Below are 17,128 nucleotides of genomic sequence, written 5' to 3' on the forward strand. Positions count from 1 at the left end.
TTTTGAAATTATTTAAATCAAATTACTAACAGTGGTATCCTCTGGCTGATGGCGTTTATTAGCTGATGTTGTTGCTAATGGTGTTTATTAGCTGACATGGTTTATCTCTTGCCGTGTGCAATGCTTAGTTGTGTCAGCTTAACAAAACCCAGAATTGCCTGGGAGATGGACTCTGGGCACGTCCCTGAGAGAATATGTTAACTAGGGTGAGAAGACCCACCCAATAGAGTGGCACCATTCCCTAGGCAAGGAACCTTGTGTGTATGATGAAGGAATGCAAGGTGAGTACTAATATACAGGCATTAATTCATGGCTTCTGCTTTTGACTATAGGTATAATAAGTCCAGCTCCCTCAAGTTCCTTCCTCTGATTTCCCCAACACGGTACCCTGGAACTATGAACAAAAAAGAAAGAAAACTTTCTCCCTTGGGTTGCTTTTGTCTGGGTATTTTACCATGGCAACTGGAGAAGCAGCCCATTGTGTAGCAAATGGTTCCACACAGCTGTTTGAAACAGCAACAACCTCTCAACATATCAGGAGAACCCGGCTATGGCTTGACTCTGGTTCTCTGTGGAGGTCTTAGGTGAGACCATATTCAAGCTGAAGTCCCCTGCCTCTGGCATCCAAACACAACAAGGAGTTGGAAATCGACCCCTAAGAGGCCAGTCAGTCATTATGCAGCTGGGGCAGGAGACTTAGATTCCCACCCCATGGGCCTCTCCTATGGTTGCTCAGGACATGGGGAGGGGGCGTTGGGGGGACTTCAGTCTTAGGACCTGATCCCAGACTGGAGGCACCACCACCATTCTGTAAGTCACAACCAATCTTGTGAAGGTGTGGGAGGGGATTCTTGGGGTATGAATAAATACTAAGTAGCAAAGTCGCTGGAGACACTCTTATAGGATTTCCTGTGGTTCTGTTATTTTCCCTTTTGAATTTCTTGATTTTTCCCCCATGAACGTATTGTGTAATAAGCGTGGTTGGAAAAGCTACCAGCTGCTGGCAAAAGCATTTCCTTGGCCTGTTGACTTGGGGGATTCTTGGGTGTAAACACGGTCTGATTCCTTTTCCCATCCTGTTTTCCTGCCTTACACTGTACAATTGCTTCTTCAGCCCAGTGCTCTGGCTCCATCTAGTGGCAACATCTAAAACTGTGTCCTTCAGCTGGACAATTTACCTGTCCTATCAGGAAATCTCTCCAGTTGTCAGGGATCATAAAAGCCTAGCATCAAGTCCCCACCACTTGAAGCCTTGCTTGCCTACAAGAGATGGCCAGCTCAGAATGCATCCTCCATTACTATACCCTCATAGATTCCAGGAAGTTTCTATTGCACTAGGTTTTCACACCATCCCCCAAAATGCACCCCAATTCCAGCTGTCTCTCACCGAACTCTCTCCCTCCATCCCTTCCTCCTCAACCTGATCCCTCCCACTACCATCCCCCCACCCCTAGTCCACCCATAGAATCTATTCTATTTCCCCCTCCCAGGGAGATTCATGATTCCCCACCCCACCCCACCCCTATAGCCCTCCTCTTTACCTAACCTCTCTGGGTCTATGGATTGTATCTTGACTATCATTTACTAAACAACTAATAGCCACTTATCAGTGAATACATACCATATTTTTATTTTTGTGTCTATGTTGCCTAAGGATTTTTTTTTCTAGTTGCATCTGTTTGTGTAAATGCACCACATTTTCTTTATCTATTCCTCTGTTGAGAGGCATCTAGGTTATTTCCAGTTTCTGGCTATTACAAATAGCACTGCTATGAACATAGCTGAGCAATTGTCCTTCTGAAATTATTGAGCATCCTTTGAGTATATGCCCAAGAATGGAATAGCTGGGTCTTGAGGTAGATTGACTCCCGGTTTTCAAAGGAACCACTGTATTTATTTCCATAGTGGCTGTACAAGTTAGCACTCCCACCAGCAATAAAGGAGTGTTCCCCTTGCTCCACACCCTCTCCAGCACAAGCTGTCACTTGGGTCATTGGTCATAGCCATTCTGATAGGGATAAGACAGAATCTCAAAGTAGTTTTGATTTGCATTTCCCAGCATTCAGTTGAGTTGTTGGCAGAGGAGGTTCCATGGAGATCCCTAAACAACTCGGGCTGATACTAGAACAGAAGGTCGCTCTCTGAAAACTGAGAGTGGGGCCCCATTGCCGAGGACAACTTCCACACAGCTCTCTGAAGGTAGAGAGGTTGAACTGGTGTAGGCTCAGAGCCATTACCCCAACTTTCTAGTCTCTTTGGCACAAGAAGCTACTCTGCAGGCTACAGAAAGAGGAACCTGGACACCAACCCAGCCACAAAACCCCCCACCTACCATCTGTCCTGCCTACAAGATGTGCTGGGGCAATGAAAGCACAGAACTTGAGGGAGTGGGCAACCAATGTTTGGTTGAACTTGAGGCCCAACCCACAAGAGGGAGCCCATGCCTAACACTGCCTGGATGTCCAGAAACTGGAGACTGGGTAGAACCAAGTACAACTGGAAAAAAAAATCAATGAAATGAAATGATCCTTAGTGATACTCTGCTATATTCATAGACAGGTAGTTTGTCCAGTAGTCATCAGAGAGGCCTCCCTCTGGCAGCAGATGGGAGTGGGTATAAAATCCCACAGCCAGACACAATCTGGAGAGATGATCTAAACTGGAGTCTCCATCAGGACCCTCCCCCTCGGAGACCGGTAAACTTCACAGAAGAAGGGGAGGAAAGAGTGTAGGATTCAGAGGACATGGAGGACACTGGGAGAACATGGCCCACTGAGTCAAGTTAACAGAGCTCACATGGGCTCACAGAGGCTGAAGAGGCAAGTGCAGGGCCTGAGGGGTCTGCACGGAATCCTCTGTGTATGTTATGGCTGTTAGCTTGGTGTTCTTGTAAGACTCCTAACAGCGGGAGCAGGTGTATCTCTGACTCTTGTGCAGGCTCTCTAGACTCTTTTCCTCCTATTGGGTTGCCTTGTCTAGGCTGGGTATGAGGGCTCTTGTCTTGTCTTACTGTTTCTTGTTTGGTTTGGTTTGGCTGTTGTCTCTTGGAGGCCTGCTCTTTTCTGAAGAGGAAACAGAAGGGGAGTGGATCTGGGACAGAAGGGAAGTGGTGGAGGTTGCTAGGAAGAGTGGGGGGAGGGGAAACTGTGGTTGGGTTGTATTATATGAGAGAAGAATCTGTTTTCAATTAAAGGGGGAAGGGTCTCAAGCAGTCCAAACTTGCTACGTAACTCCACCCTCCTGACAAAATCACCTCCTCCAAGTCCCCAGTCCTAATACTTCCAATGTGTGAAGGGGGCTGGGGGCAGGATGGCATATGTACACATCATAGCACTTACCAAATCACCATCATTTATTTCCCAGACCACAGCTCAGCGAGACCAGAACGGTCTCCACTGTAGCTCACTGACTATATAATGACCAACACAAACACGACACTGTCCAGTGTGAAACTCTGACGGCTTCTGCCACTCATAGGCCAACTCTCCATCTCCTTGCCATGGCTGACGAAGCCTTGCTTCCTCGCCAGATCATTTCCAGAAAGCTTAGTCTCCCAAATACTCTTCAAATTGCCAAACGGTCTCCTGCCTCAGAATCTCAGCACACACCATTCCTTCTTTCCTCCCGTCTATCCTTTCTGCCCTCGGCACAAGGCTGACTTACTCTAGCCACCGAATACCGGTATGCTCACGCTTGACTCCCTTTAATTTCCCGTCTCTCTCATAGGTCCTCAAATTCCACACAAGAGACGTCTGGTTTGTCCACATGTGTACAACTCACTGCCAGCATAACAGACATAACCCCAAGGTCGAATGGCCGCCATCGAATTCTAGGCAATACATGAAGTGCCATCGAATTCTAGGCAATACATAAAGTGCCTCGTGTTACCACATCAAATTATGACCTCAAAGGTGCCAAAGGTCTGTCATCTTTTTGTTCTTACTGAAATATTGTGGCTTGAATGTGACATGTCTCCCATAGCTTGTGTCTTTGAACACTGGGTCCCCAGCTGACAGCTCTTGTTTGGTAAGGCTGTGACTTCTGGGAAGAAGTGGGTCCCTAAACCTGGTCCTCCTTCCTGCTCATGCTTTACTTCAGAAGACCGCAGATGCAATGTAAGCGGCAGCCTCTCCCACTGCCATGACGACTGTTAGCTCAACAAACTGCTCCTCTCTGACGTTGCTTCTGATCAGGTATTTTGTCATGGCACTGATAAACACCAAAATGACCCTCAAGTAAGTCCCAGGGTCCGAGACATGAGATTCGATGGCCTGATGACATCAGGGATCCAAGTACCTGGGGCAGGATTCCCAATTAGGAGCTTGTCTAAACAAGCTAGAAGCAAGTCTAAACTTGTTTGGCTTTAGCAGGATGTCAATCCACGCCCTTCTACGTGGACCCACGTCTTCCATGAGCCAACACTTCTGTGCCCTTCACTCTCCTGACAACCGTCAGCTCCCTGCCACCTTATACTGACTCACCACACGGAGAAAGTCCTGTGGGCTTGACTCGGTTTAGGTGCCAGGTGAATGTAGGTGGAGGAAAGGCCCTGACTCCCAGTGTTTGGACAGGTAGGACTCTTACATCACCATACATCTGGTACATCAAAAGCAAAACACTCGGCAGCCTCAGCCAGAGACTAAGCCTGTGTTTTTTGCCTAATCAGAAAAGTTACAAAAAAAGGGGGTGGGGGGGCCTTGAGTCAGTCAACTTAAACATACTCAAAGAAATTACATGGAAATTTTATTTCACATTAAATGACTCAAAAATGTGCTGAGAATGATGATACAATCTTATTTACTTTACTCAGAAAGTAAAGGCAACAGGATTAGAAATTCAAGGTCAAAGGGAGGTTTGTTTGTTCGGGTTTTTTTTTGTTTTGTTTTGTTTTTCGGAACAGGACATCTTTCTCTGTGTAACAGCTCTGGCTGTCCTGGAACTCACTCTGTAGACCAGGCAGGCCTCGAACTCAAAGATCTTCTTCCTCCCAAGTGCTGGGATTAAAGGCATTCAACATAATTGCCCTGCGTCATAGGGAGTTTAAAGCCAGCCTGGGCTACATGAAGCCCTGTCTCAACATCAAAAAATATTTTTTATCAAGGGACACAAAAGGTGAAATCACAGTGGTTCTCAACCTATGGGCTGTGACCCCCTCGGGGTCAAATGATCCTTTCACAGTGGTTGCCTAAAATCATCGGAAAACACTTATATTTAATTATAATTCAGAACAGTAGCAAAATTATAGTTAAAAGGTAGCAACAAAAATAATTTTATGGTTGGGGGTCACCATAACATGAAGAAATGTACTAAAGTGTCACAGCATTAGGAAGGTTGAGAACCAGCTGCTCTATCAAATTGTCACTATATCCCAATAATTATGAGATTCCCTAGACATTCAACAAAAGACTATCTAAAGATTCTGGGTACTTCCTAAGGTGAGCATACTTCTACCAAACTGAGAACCACACCATTAACCCTGTATACCCATGCAACCACATCTTCTAAATCCCATATCTTGAAGTCTAAACCTCTAGTACCTAGAATGTAACTCTATTTGAAGAAGGGATCTAAGGAGGTAATTAAGGTAAGACAAGATGGTGTAGATAAGGTCCTAACCAGTATCTCTAGAATCCTCGAAAGACCACATGTGGACGGGGAGAAGGCTAATCTAGGGGAAAGGCCACATGTGGACAAGAAAGCCAGACTAGAACTGTCACCTCTTGCTCTCTAGCTTCCAGAACTGTAACAAGATGACTCTTTTGGCGTACACTGCAGAGTCTGTGGCATCTGAACCAGTGGTGACCCCAGAAACAATATGAAAAATTCTAGTGGAGACATGATTTTGTTAGGGATACCCTGGTCAACTATAACGAACCAGTAAAGTGACGTAGAATAAGGGGAGTGGGGATAAAGGAAAGAAAAGAATCAAAGACAAAATGTGTTGACATATTTTATATTTGGTATTTGTAAGTCTTTAAAAAAAGTTTTTCAGGCCATTTTTGTCCTTAAAAAAAAAAAGCAACCAACAGCAATACTCTGTACAAGTCTAACAGACATTAGAAATGTGCATCATTCCAAAATAGTTACAAGAAAAGTACAGTTTAGAGTCCACATCAACACTTCTATTCTGTGCCCCAGGGAGAAAAAGCTATTGTTGTTACACACAGTTGCTACACGGTGGTCTGAAAACACAGAATTCCGACGTGGTTTTGAGGAGAATCAACTTCAGTCACCAGGGCTGGCTGTTTAGCTCCACAAGCGCAATCAAGCATTGCAAAAGAAAACCGGGCTTCTCCATCCCAGCAAAACAAGTCTGAATCAGCTGCATAGTTGACCCTTCCCTACCTCCTCCCCACCCCCACCCCGCAGAGCCTCCAACTCCACAGAGCACAGATCCAGAGGGTCCACTGCGCCAGAGTCTGGCTGGAGGTCACCGAGTGCCCGCAGAGGACAGACACAGAACCTCCTTCTGGTGCCCACTGCCGCTCGATTCAGCTCTGGAGGAAAAGTCTCTCATCTGAGAAGACATCCATGGCCCGAGTCCTCCACAGCAGCGGGCCACCAGTCTGTAGCCCTTTCGTTGATGGCGAGTCCCACGCGGGCTGCTTTTGTCCAGGCAACCCTTACATCTGAGCAGGGAGCTCCATCATTCCAATCTCACCAGACTCTTCAAATTTTGGTTCACACTTCCATCGAGGGCTGGGGGAATCCAGCGAGAAGTGCCTTCCCCTCACCTCGGAACAGCCCCAGCCTCTGTCAGGAATCCTTCTTAACCACATGGTCATCGTCCCTTTCCCATGACTGTGCTATGCAAACCCCACCACACAGTCCTCCTCCAGATGTGGAATGGCGCGGTGGCCTTCGTGTGACCTGCCCGTTTGGAACTCCTGACCTCTCTGCCGCTAGCCTTCTTCCTCCTGGGCCTGGAAATCACAGAGAGTGGCTTGCTGGGGCTGGGGCCTAAGGACTTCCCAGACCCACACAGGCAGAAGCAGAGAAGGTTTCTGTGTTTTGCATTTGCATACAGCAGGTTTATGATTATGTTGCTTTCAGTTTTTAAGAGACTCCGATCTTTTACAGGACTTTGTTAGGGGCAAGCTCTTTCCTCGGCCTTTCCCATGGCAGTGGGGGCAGGGCCTAGGCGCTGCACTGCACTTGACACCTTGTTACCCACTACAATGGTTCCTAACACACTGAGGAGGTGGGTAGGTGGTACACAGAACTACTGCGGGACAGGCCCATCTGTATAGCACCCCAGAATCAGCACATGCTAGGGGCGGGCAGACTAAATGGGACTCTGGAGCAATGAGCCCATGTTCACTTCATTCCACACCTGGGGGCAGCATGGCTTCCCTGATTCACAACTGCAGTATCAAAGTCCCTAGTGAAGTTGAGTTAAGGGGCCCAACCTACCCTGGCCAGTCCTTTCCCGGAAGGGCCCGACACAAAATGAACACCAAAATGCAAAAGATTTAGCAAAAAGTGCAGTTTCCATTTGAGAAGTAAAATTCTCCACCAAAGCATGACAACGTCCCGACCTCTCCTTTCAATCCTCTCAGTACCTGAAAGGAAAGGGGGACAGAACACATAGAGCACTACAGCTCTGACCACACCAAGGGTAAGTACATCGTGGTTCACCCTCTACAACCCTCAAACACTCGTGATCATGTCCAGACAGCCGTCAAAGTGCTGGTGAGGTGAAGAGCGGAACACCAGAGGACTACTCCAGGGCCCACAGTGGCCAGGACCCGCAGAGAAGACCCCGCTCTCGTCTTCAACAGGATACCACTGTCCCAAACGTACAGCAGGATGTGTCACTGTGGAAAACAGCCACAGGATCAAGGGACTTGGGATTCCTTCATAAGACCTTATATACTTCATTGCCTACTAGAGAATAAACTCAAAACTTCTTCAAATATAACCTGAGCCACAAGATAAAAAATAAAAGACACAAATCTTGTCATGTTAATGCCTTGAGAGGTTTACAGATTATGTACCAATAAAATAAATCCACATAAATTCTGAAGTTCTTGGTGAATACACACCTGAAGCAAAAAAAAAACAAAAACAAAAACAAAACTACATTTTCTTTAAAAATCAAAGTAATTACAGCAGCAGTGTAGTGAAAAGAGGTTTTAAAAATAATAATTACATCTTTGATACAAATCAAACTTTGTACACCTCAATTCATAGGAATGACTGGTGTAAGGGTTTAGTATTTATATATACAGTAGATACTGACGTGTGTCACTGCAGATAAGAGTCTAAAGCCAGTAGACTTTGGGGGGGAAGGGGTTAATCTGAGTTGACACTGAAATGTTCACAGATCACCACACTATAAAACACACACACACACACACATATACACAGACACACATAAAATGCCAACCTGAGTAAAACATCACTAAAAACCCAGAGCATCGGGATCCGCTAAGTCACATATTGCACCTTTAAATCATCCTTCTTACCAAAGACAGAAATAAGAGCAAGTAGAAGACAGGACAGGAAGGGGTGTACACCACGGTACGACGATTCCTCTGCTTCTGCCGCCCGCCCCCCACCCCACCCCACAGAGAGTCTCATGGTAATATTTTCAATTTCTATTCTCACCCAACCAATGGGATGAAAATGTCACCAACAGAAGTCTTTGGAGAAAACTGGGAGGGGGAAAAAAAAAAGAAAAAAGAATGGAGCACAAATGTATGTCCAGGGTGGGTCAAAGAGAAAGCCTCCTCTAATCAAATGAGAACAGGAATGTTACTGAGAAGGCAGACCTTTGATACTAAGCTACTATTTAAATATTCTGTATATTCCAATTATGAGATTCAATATAAAAATAGAGACATCTACTGAGTTTTGCCTGTGGAAGCATAATTCAAAAAAGGCACATGTTCAAATAGAAACCCATGCAGAAAAGGCACAGTGTGCCCCTCCCTGCATGGTAAACACCCACAGTCATGTATTCTATCAGCTAGATTCCAAGATACAGTAGGTAAAAATAGACCTCTGATACTTAAAATAGATTCAACCCAACATAATCCTGGCTTTAGCATGTGAATCATATAAAAGTCCTAAAAAAAAATAGAGAGGGAGAGGGGGAGAGAGGGGAAGGAGAAGGGAGGGAGAAAAGGAGGGAGGGAGGGAGGGAGGGAGGGAGGGAGGGAGGGAGGGAGGGAGGGAGGGAGGGAGGGAGAGAGAGAGAGAGAGAGAGAGAGAGAGAGAGAGAGAGAGAGAGAGAGAGAGAGAGAGAGAAAGAAAGAGAGAACGAGAACACAAACCAGTTTGGAAAAGAAAAATAAATCATAGCTCACTTTTCCTGGTTTTCCACAATTCTCAAGGGGAAAAAAAGCGACCCCATCCCATTGATAATCAGGAATGCAGCTGATTTATACATCACCTGTCCACAGCCCCTGACAACCCCAACTCCCTATCTGCCATGTTTTACACGAACAGCCTCATGCCCTCCAAGGCAGTTCTAACAGAACAGAACAAAGAACTGAGAAATGAGACATATAAAAACATGTCCACATCAGGGCATTCTCCTTCACTGTGGGTGTGACGGTCTGGTTCACTTCAGAAGGGTTGGCTTTGGAACTAGGCGATGTAACCATTAGTCTTTCCAAACATGCTCACGGGCTCGAGGTTTTCATAGATTGTCATTGCAGTTGTATTCTGATAGATGAGATCAACTTTTGAGTCTTTCTGGGCTCTGATAATATCCAAAACACACTGATTGAGGAAAACATACTGGTCCTGGGAGAAAAGGCAAGGAGAGAGAATCAGTAAGCACAGGTCCCAGGGATAAGCACTCAAGATAACTTCCAAACAAATAACCACCACCACATCACCCGCAAACGCCATCCGTCCAGCAGCAAACAGTTCAAGTTAACACATCTTGGGATCTAAGAACATCCTGGTGAAACTCAGAACCACATATCATGGCTTTCTTTATCAGTGATGCTTAAACAGAGGTATATCCTCACCTTTCCTGGCCAAGGAAACATCAGAGCCCTGGGGAGGGTGGGACAAAGATGTGGAGGAAATAAAACTTAAACACGTTCAGACGATAAAAGTTCAGCCAGATTTCTGTGGTTAAGGAATCTGTGTGGAGTAAGAGTAAACTTAATCCTCCAAAGAGGAGAAGGGCTAAAGGAGGTCAGGGGGACCTGAGTGGGGACCACTCTTTAGGGAAATGTGATGATTAATCTTAATCATCAACTGAAGGAAATCAGAATCACCCAGGAGACACACCACTGGGTGTGTATGAGGGCATCTCCAGAGAAGGTTACCTGAAGAGGGAAGACACATCTTGGATGTGGGTGTCCCCATCCTAGGGGCTGAGGTCTGGAGCTAGTGAAAAGGAGAAAGCGAGCTGAGCACCAACATCCATCTCCCTCCTTCCTAACGGCAGACAGAATGTGACCAGCCATCTCATCCTGCTTTTGCCATAACTAACAAGACACTCTCATTGGTGCACCGTCCCTTCCATGATGGACTGTACCCCAAACCATGAGGCCAAGTAAACTTCAGCATAGTAACTAATACAAGTGTATCAGAATCTACAGGTAGCTGTTTAAACAGAGGAAGAATATATGCTGACACAGAAAAAATAACCAGGTGCCATAGAGAAAACTTCCTAAGGACGTGTTATATATAAAACATGATCTGGTCTTTTCCAAATATCCCACATATGTATGTGGGCACATGTTCACAGTGTGCACAGAGTCCTGTAGTGACACCAGCTATGTCTGTTCCTTCTCTTGCTGCTGTGACCAATTAGCTAACAAGAAGCAATTTAAGGGAAGAAGGGGGTCTTCCGGCTCACAGCCTAAGAAGGGATACTGCCCACCGTAGCTGGGAGAGGACGATGGCAGGATCATCAGTTCGCTGCTCACACTGCATCCACAGTCAGGAGGCAGAGGGCAGACAGGAAATGGAACCCCGATATAAAACCTTAAGGCCCGCCTCTAGTGACCCACTTCCTCCAGCAGGGATCTGCTCCCTGAAGGTCCCACAACTCTTCAAAGTGGCACCACCAGCTGAGGACCACATGTTCAAACACACGAGCCCGGGGGGGGGGGGGGGGGGGGGGTTCAAGCCACAATACAAGCCAAAGGTAAACAAGAGTGGGGTTGGAGAAATAAAAGGGGGAAAATGGATTCTGTGTAGACCTATAATGCTAGTCTCTAACATATTATTTTTGAAATATAAAAAAGAGATCGGGGGCTGGAGAGGTGAACCTGCGGTTAAAGCATTAGCCATGTAGGAGCAGGACTAAATGGCAGATCCACAAAACCACGGAAATGCTGGGTGGGTGTGGCCTCGGAAGAAGGGTGTGACCCCAGAGCAAGCCTGCTAACTAGACCAGCCATATTCTCAAGCTCTGGGTTTGATTGTGAGCTAATGCATCGCTGAATAAGGTGAAAGAGTAATCTAGGACAATTACACACGCACACGTGCGCACGCACACGCACAAATAGAAAAAGAGAGATGAGGAAAGGCTGCAGACAGATAATAAGATTTCTGTTCTTCTTGCTCTTTAAAACTATAGCAGAAAAATGAAAATCTAACACAGAGGCAAAATTTCATTCTTTCTCTCACAATCATGCAACTCACCCCAAAGCACACCATGTACCCAGACCTCTAGAACACTCCCTGCTAGGCTCAAACACAGCCCATATTCATAAGTTTCTAAATTGGTACAGGGTAACAGCCTGGAACAAAATGAATATTCTGCTCTCATCCTGGTCCGGGAATATCCACCTCTAAGGAAGCCCCTTCCCACCATACTGTGATGAGAACGTGCCTCAGCCACAAGCTTACCAGGGACACTAGGAGGAACAAATCCTAGAGCTTTACAGCACTGAGCATGCATTTTCTCTCTGCTCAGTCGTCCTCCCATAGCCCTGACCATCTTTAACATTCCAGGCTGGTAAGCTGCTGCCTCTGTGCTTCAGTGGTAATGTGCTATTTCCCACCCTTAAAGTTTGGCAAATCTGTTCTGTTAGCTCAAGGACGGTCAGATCATCTTAGAAACAAAGGCCAAAAACTACGTCTTATAAATTTAAAATCTGGAAACCAAACCGAAAAACTTAAAAAGATTAATCTGAGGGCTGGAGAGAGGGCTCAGCAGTTCAGACCACCGCAGAGGGCTTGCGGAAGACACGGGTTCGATTCCCACCACTCACATGGCGGCGTACAACTACCTGTCACTCCATTTCCAAGCTCTCCCCTGGCCTCTGCAGGCCTGTGATACACAGACACACACACAGGCAAGTCACCCATACACACAGAATAAAAACAATCTCTTCATTTTAAAGAAGATTGTAAAGTCAGAAGCAGTAAAGACTCCTGACACTATCTGCACGTGTGGTTCCACTGGAACTATTGTGTTCGGCGATTTCATTATAACTTAGATTAGGATCTGCAAAGAAATGTATAACCAAGAGCCAGAAATATCTAGGAGCCCCGCAGGTGACCCCATATGACGTTTTAGAGGCAGATGGGAAAGAAAGGCAGACTATCAAACATAGACCGGGCCTCACCTCTGTCTGTACCATCAGAGGCCTGTGCATCCGGAGATCATAGACAATACCATACACATCCACGGTGTTCTCATTCTCTATCTGATAGATCAGACGATCGATAGCAATGAAAGTGCCCGTCCTTCCGACCCCAGCACTAGAAAACAGAGACATGAGCTCATCACCATCAGCTGCCTTCACCATGGCTCTCCCGGTTCCCCCACCAGTACCCACATCTCCATTATCACTGTTTGAGGCTAACACAAAACATTGTTGCTCGACTGCATCTTCAAGCAAGTCAGGGAACTAACCTGAGTTAAATGTCACAAACAAAACATCTTGCTAAACCATCTCCTACTCCATGCCACTCAAATGGCCCTGTAGCCTAGGACAAAAAGTTCCACCTATTTATGAAGCCCCTGCTCTAAATTAATTCTGTGGTCTTTAATGCTGAATTCTTACTGTTCTACTGCAAGAGTGTGCACATCCTTTCTGTAAATGACCAGATGGCAAATGTCTTCAGGTTAGCAGACCATGCCACTGCAGTATAAAGGCAATGCAAATGATATGTAAGCCAGTGGGCCATTATATATAAAACCAATGAGGCTGTTTTTATATATAAAAACAAGCAGCTAACCCTGTCTGGCCCACAGGCTATATAGCTCATCAATTCCCTCCTACAGTCTCGTGGCTCAGGGACTAAGTCCCTGGTCCCCTCTTGCAGACTATCCTTGAGTTTCCAAATGCCTACTGCATTTCTTCTCGGGCATTGTTTTGGTGGGGTGGTGCTCATCAACATCATTCCATTTTAAGTTGTCACACATGCGTGAGCTGCCCACTGTGTATACCTGCAGTGCACCAGGATCGGTGATTCCGGGGGAATCTGCTTCATGTAGTCTCGGACTAGGTAGCGAAAGTTGATGAGCAGGTCAGTGGTGTCAGGAACACCATGGTCAGGCCACGAGGTGAAATGGAACTGCCTCAGAGGATGACTCTCGCTTGTCTGCATCTAGAAGCCAACAAAATGGGTCAGGGATCTCGAGAGTAAGGATACCCGACAATATCGCAACGGTGAGTGAAGCCACGCAGTGCTGGAGAACATTTTCGCACAAGCAGGACAACAGGCAGCCAGGCAGGAACAGTTCCAACCAGAAATTCCAATCACAGCACATCTGACCCCATCACCAAATCCTCATAGCATCCCCAGGAAGGAAGCGCTTCATACCCCCCACTAAAGACATGCAGCAGAGGTTCAGAGGAAGTGGGAGGGACCCCCCTCCCCCGCCAGGACTCATCCCACATGGAGCCAACACACCCAGCTCAATTTGGAGTTTATATCACTTCTGTTCTCAGCTATCAGCCAGTAAGGGCCCCTCACCCACACACCAGCTCCTCCTGGGAACTTCAGTAGCCCCATCCTACAGCCCACCTGGAAATGGTACTTCCCTTAAATCCCAAAATCATTTCCCTAAGTGTGGGTAGGTCAGCACCTGCTGGGCAAGAACCACCTAGTAAGTCCTGGGCTCTCCAGATCATCTATGGAATATACAAGCAGCAAACCAAGCAAATAGAACTATAGAGGTCTAAGAAAGGAACACACAAGCACATACACACACATACATACACACACACACACAGAGACTCACAGTCTGCCACTTCAACATCTGGCAGGCAGTGAACATTATTATAACAAATCTAGTCAATTACACCAGTTTGTATTCCACCTTAGACCAAACATGCCCGGATTACCAAAGCTCTGCCTCTGGGGCCAGTCCTGTCCTTGGTTCAACTATACTCATTTGTCCGTACCTGACCTGACATATGCCCCCCACAGCTGGGCACTGAGCATCTCCATCACTGAAGCTCATTTTTAATGTTTATTCATTATAAAATCAATAAAGTTACATGATCCAAAGTTTGAGAAATAGGAAAGGGGTCACTGGGGAGCCTCACCCCAGATAACCAACATCATAAATGTTATCCTAAAGGTTTACCGAGCGAAGAATCCAGCTGTGAGGAGCAGGGAAGAGGGAAGGAGACACAAGAAAAACAGTGGAAAGGAGAACTTCTTGGGAGTAGTTCTGCAGGGGGGTGGGGAATAGGAGGGCAAGGGCTCAAACATGAGCTTCAGTGATGGAGATGCCCAGTGCCCAGCTGTGGGGGGCATATGTCAGGTCAGGTACGGACAGATGAGTATAGTCGAACCAAGGACAGGACTGGCCCCAGAGGCAGAGCTTTGGTAATCCGGGCATGTTTGGTCTAAGGTGGAATACAAACTGATGTCATTTACTACATTTGTTATAATAGTGTTCACTGTTCACTGCCTGCCAGATGTTGAAGTGGCAGACTGTGAGTCTCTGTGTGTGTGTGTGCGCACGTGCATGTGTATTCCTAGTCTGTCGTCAAAAGAAAGTGAAGCTCTATCAGTAACGTTCTCATTCTATAAAGGGAAATGTATGCATGCATTTCGCATGCATACAAAATTAGAATATGCCATGTGGAAGCTTATACTGGGTCCTAAAATAAGAGAAGGCTTCAGTGGGGAACATGAAATCTCCAGAATCTGTAGTTTCCTTAATAGAAACACAATGAGCGCACCAGCATTTGCTTTAATCATTTTGCCAACTCTATGCACAGTCCCAGGTGAACCCCAAGCAGAAGCGACTGTGGGTAACAGACACACCAGTCAACTTAAACGGGCCAAGCCTGCAGACCTAAGCATGACGTATTCCAAAAGTTTCTCACTGACTGTGGCTTTACTTACTGAGGTGGTCACACCACCATGTGCTCAACATCTCCAAAGGAGGACCTGAAATATGTCCTAAGGCCAGAGTCTTTGAGGCGGTGTAACTAGTAAGAGTTAGGGTTTTCATATACTGGGCCTCACTTACGTCTTCAGGAATGTTTAAGGTTCATCCTTGCAAACTATGACCCACTCTATCAGCCCCTGTTAAAATATAACACCATTTAATCTACTTCTAGGCTTTTCTTTTATGTACTCTGTGTGGGTTTTTTTGTTTTGTTTTGGTTTGGTTTGTTGTTGTTTTTTTTTTGTGTGTGTGTGTGTGTGTGTGTGTGTGTGTGTGTGTGTGTGTGTGTTAGCCCTAAGCTAAGCAAGGCAACACAAACCTATAATTCCAGTACTGAGGCTGAGGCAGAGGTTCATGTGTTTAAGGCCAGTCTTGGTTACCTAGTAAGATACTAACTATCTCAAAACTTTGTCTCCTAGCATGTATCACTGATACTACCTTTTCACATCTCCTCGTGGAAATTACATTCCTCAGGATCCATGTGGACTGATCCCAGGAAAAATCTGCAAGTGTTCAGGTTCCCAAAGTGATACAACCATGTGTGCATGCAACCTACACACACACTCCTGTGCACAGCCATGCACACATATGACAGTATGCACTACACAGCCCAAGTGCATAGTAGGCTATACTACCTAGGTTCAAGTACAGTCCATGACGTTCACACAGACAAATTCCTCAGAACACACCCCTGTCATTCAGCAACATGTGATCATACTTAGATCATTTCTCAACTGTATTACCTAGTGTGTTTTAAATAGTTGTTAAACTGTATGGCTTAGGGAATGATGGACCTAATTGTACATGTTAAATACAAACAACATTTTTATTCTGAATATGTTCAATCCCAGGTTGGCTGAATTCACAGCTGAACTACGCAGCAGAGGTGAGAAGGGCTGGCTCTATACAGACACAGTATCTCTAAAGGCTGGATGACGATGTCCATAAATGTCCATAAATCAGAGCTTAGTTATCCATTTTCTTATGCATCAAATATTAGTTATCTTCAACCTATAAATACCATTCCCAAATTCATATCCAATCATTTCCTCAGCTCAATCTTGACTTACATTTTTCACCACAAAATCTCTGATGGTCCACTCCGGAAGAACCACTTCTGAGGTCATTGCCACAGTTATGTCCCCATAGTCCTGAGCCTGCTTGGAAGGCCAGTACTCCTCACATTTGGTCTGGAACACAGGATTGGTTGTATGAAAATACAGGAGTCACACCCCCACCATCAGCAAAGACTCACAAGGAGACCAAGTCATGAGACTGGTATCGGGACTGCTCAGTCCCTCAGCTGGCTCTGTCTGACCCAAACAGAGATTTGCACGCATACTAATAATTCCAAATCATATAAACAAATCTTTATGAGAAATGAATCCGGTTTGTGAGGTGGTTCAGCAGGTAACACACTTGCTGTGCAAGCCTGAAGACCTGTGTCCTGTGCTCAGATCCCATTTCCAGAAACATCACATGGAAGCTGACCTTTGACCACATATTTGCTGTGGCATGTACACTCTCCAACACACACAAACACATCATACACACAATATAATAATTTTAAGGAATGATGTCTGACAAGTTCCAGTAACCACCTAGGACAGCACCACTTGTGGTGAACACCTGGCCATCAGCAGCAGCCATACCACTGAGCTGTCAGAACTCCACCTCTCAACAAGGAGGGCTGAGGCAGAAAGACCCTGCAGACGGCTCTGGCGGACAAGAAAGAAAGAAAGAGAGAGAGAGAGAGAGAGAGAGAGAGAGAGAGAGAGAGAGAGAGAGAGAGAG

General features: G+C 45.9%; 1 protein-coding gene across 1 annotated transcript in view; it reads right to left on the reverse strand.

The window, feature by feature from the left end:
* Window positions 1-5,937: 5,937 nt before the first annotated feature.
* Window positions 5,938-17,128, reverse strand: part of Ptprj (protein tyrosine phosphatase receptor type J) — a 161,670-nt gene continuing 150,479 nt past the window's right edge. Inside the window, exons 20-23 of the mRNA XM_076569857.1 lie at window positions 16,405-16,524; window positions 13,373-13,533; window positions 12,546-12,681; window positions 5,938-9,753 (exon numbers count right to left, since the gene is read on the reverse strand). Coding sequence (XP_076425972.1) covers window positions 9,595-9,753; window positions 12,546-12,681; window positions 13,373-13,533; window positions 16,405-16,524 — 576 coding nt within the window. The 3' untranslated portion in view covers window positions 5,938-9,594. The remainder of the gene's footprint in view (window positions 9,754-12,545; window positions 12,682-13,372; window positions 13,534-16,404; window positions 16,525-17,128) is intronic.

This window comes from Peromyscus maniculatus, chromosome 4, assembly GCF_049852395.1.
Source record: "Peromyscus maniculatus bairdii isolate BWxNUB_F1_BW_parent chromosome 4, HU_Pman_BW_mat_3.1, whole genome shotgun sequence".
Taxonomy (NCBI): domain Eukaryota; kingdom Metazoa; phylum Chordata; class Mammalia; order Rodentia; family Cricetidae; genus Peromyscus; species Peromyscus maniculatus.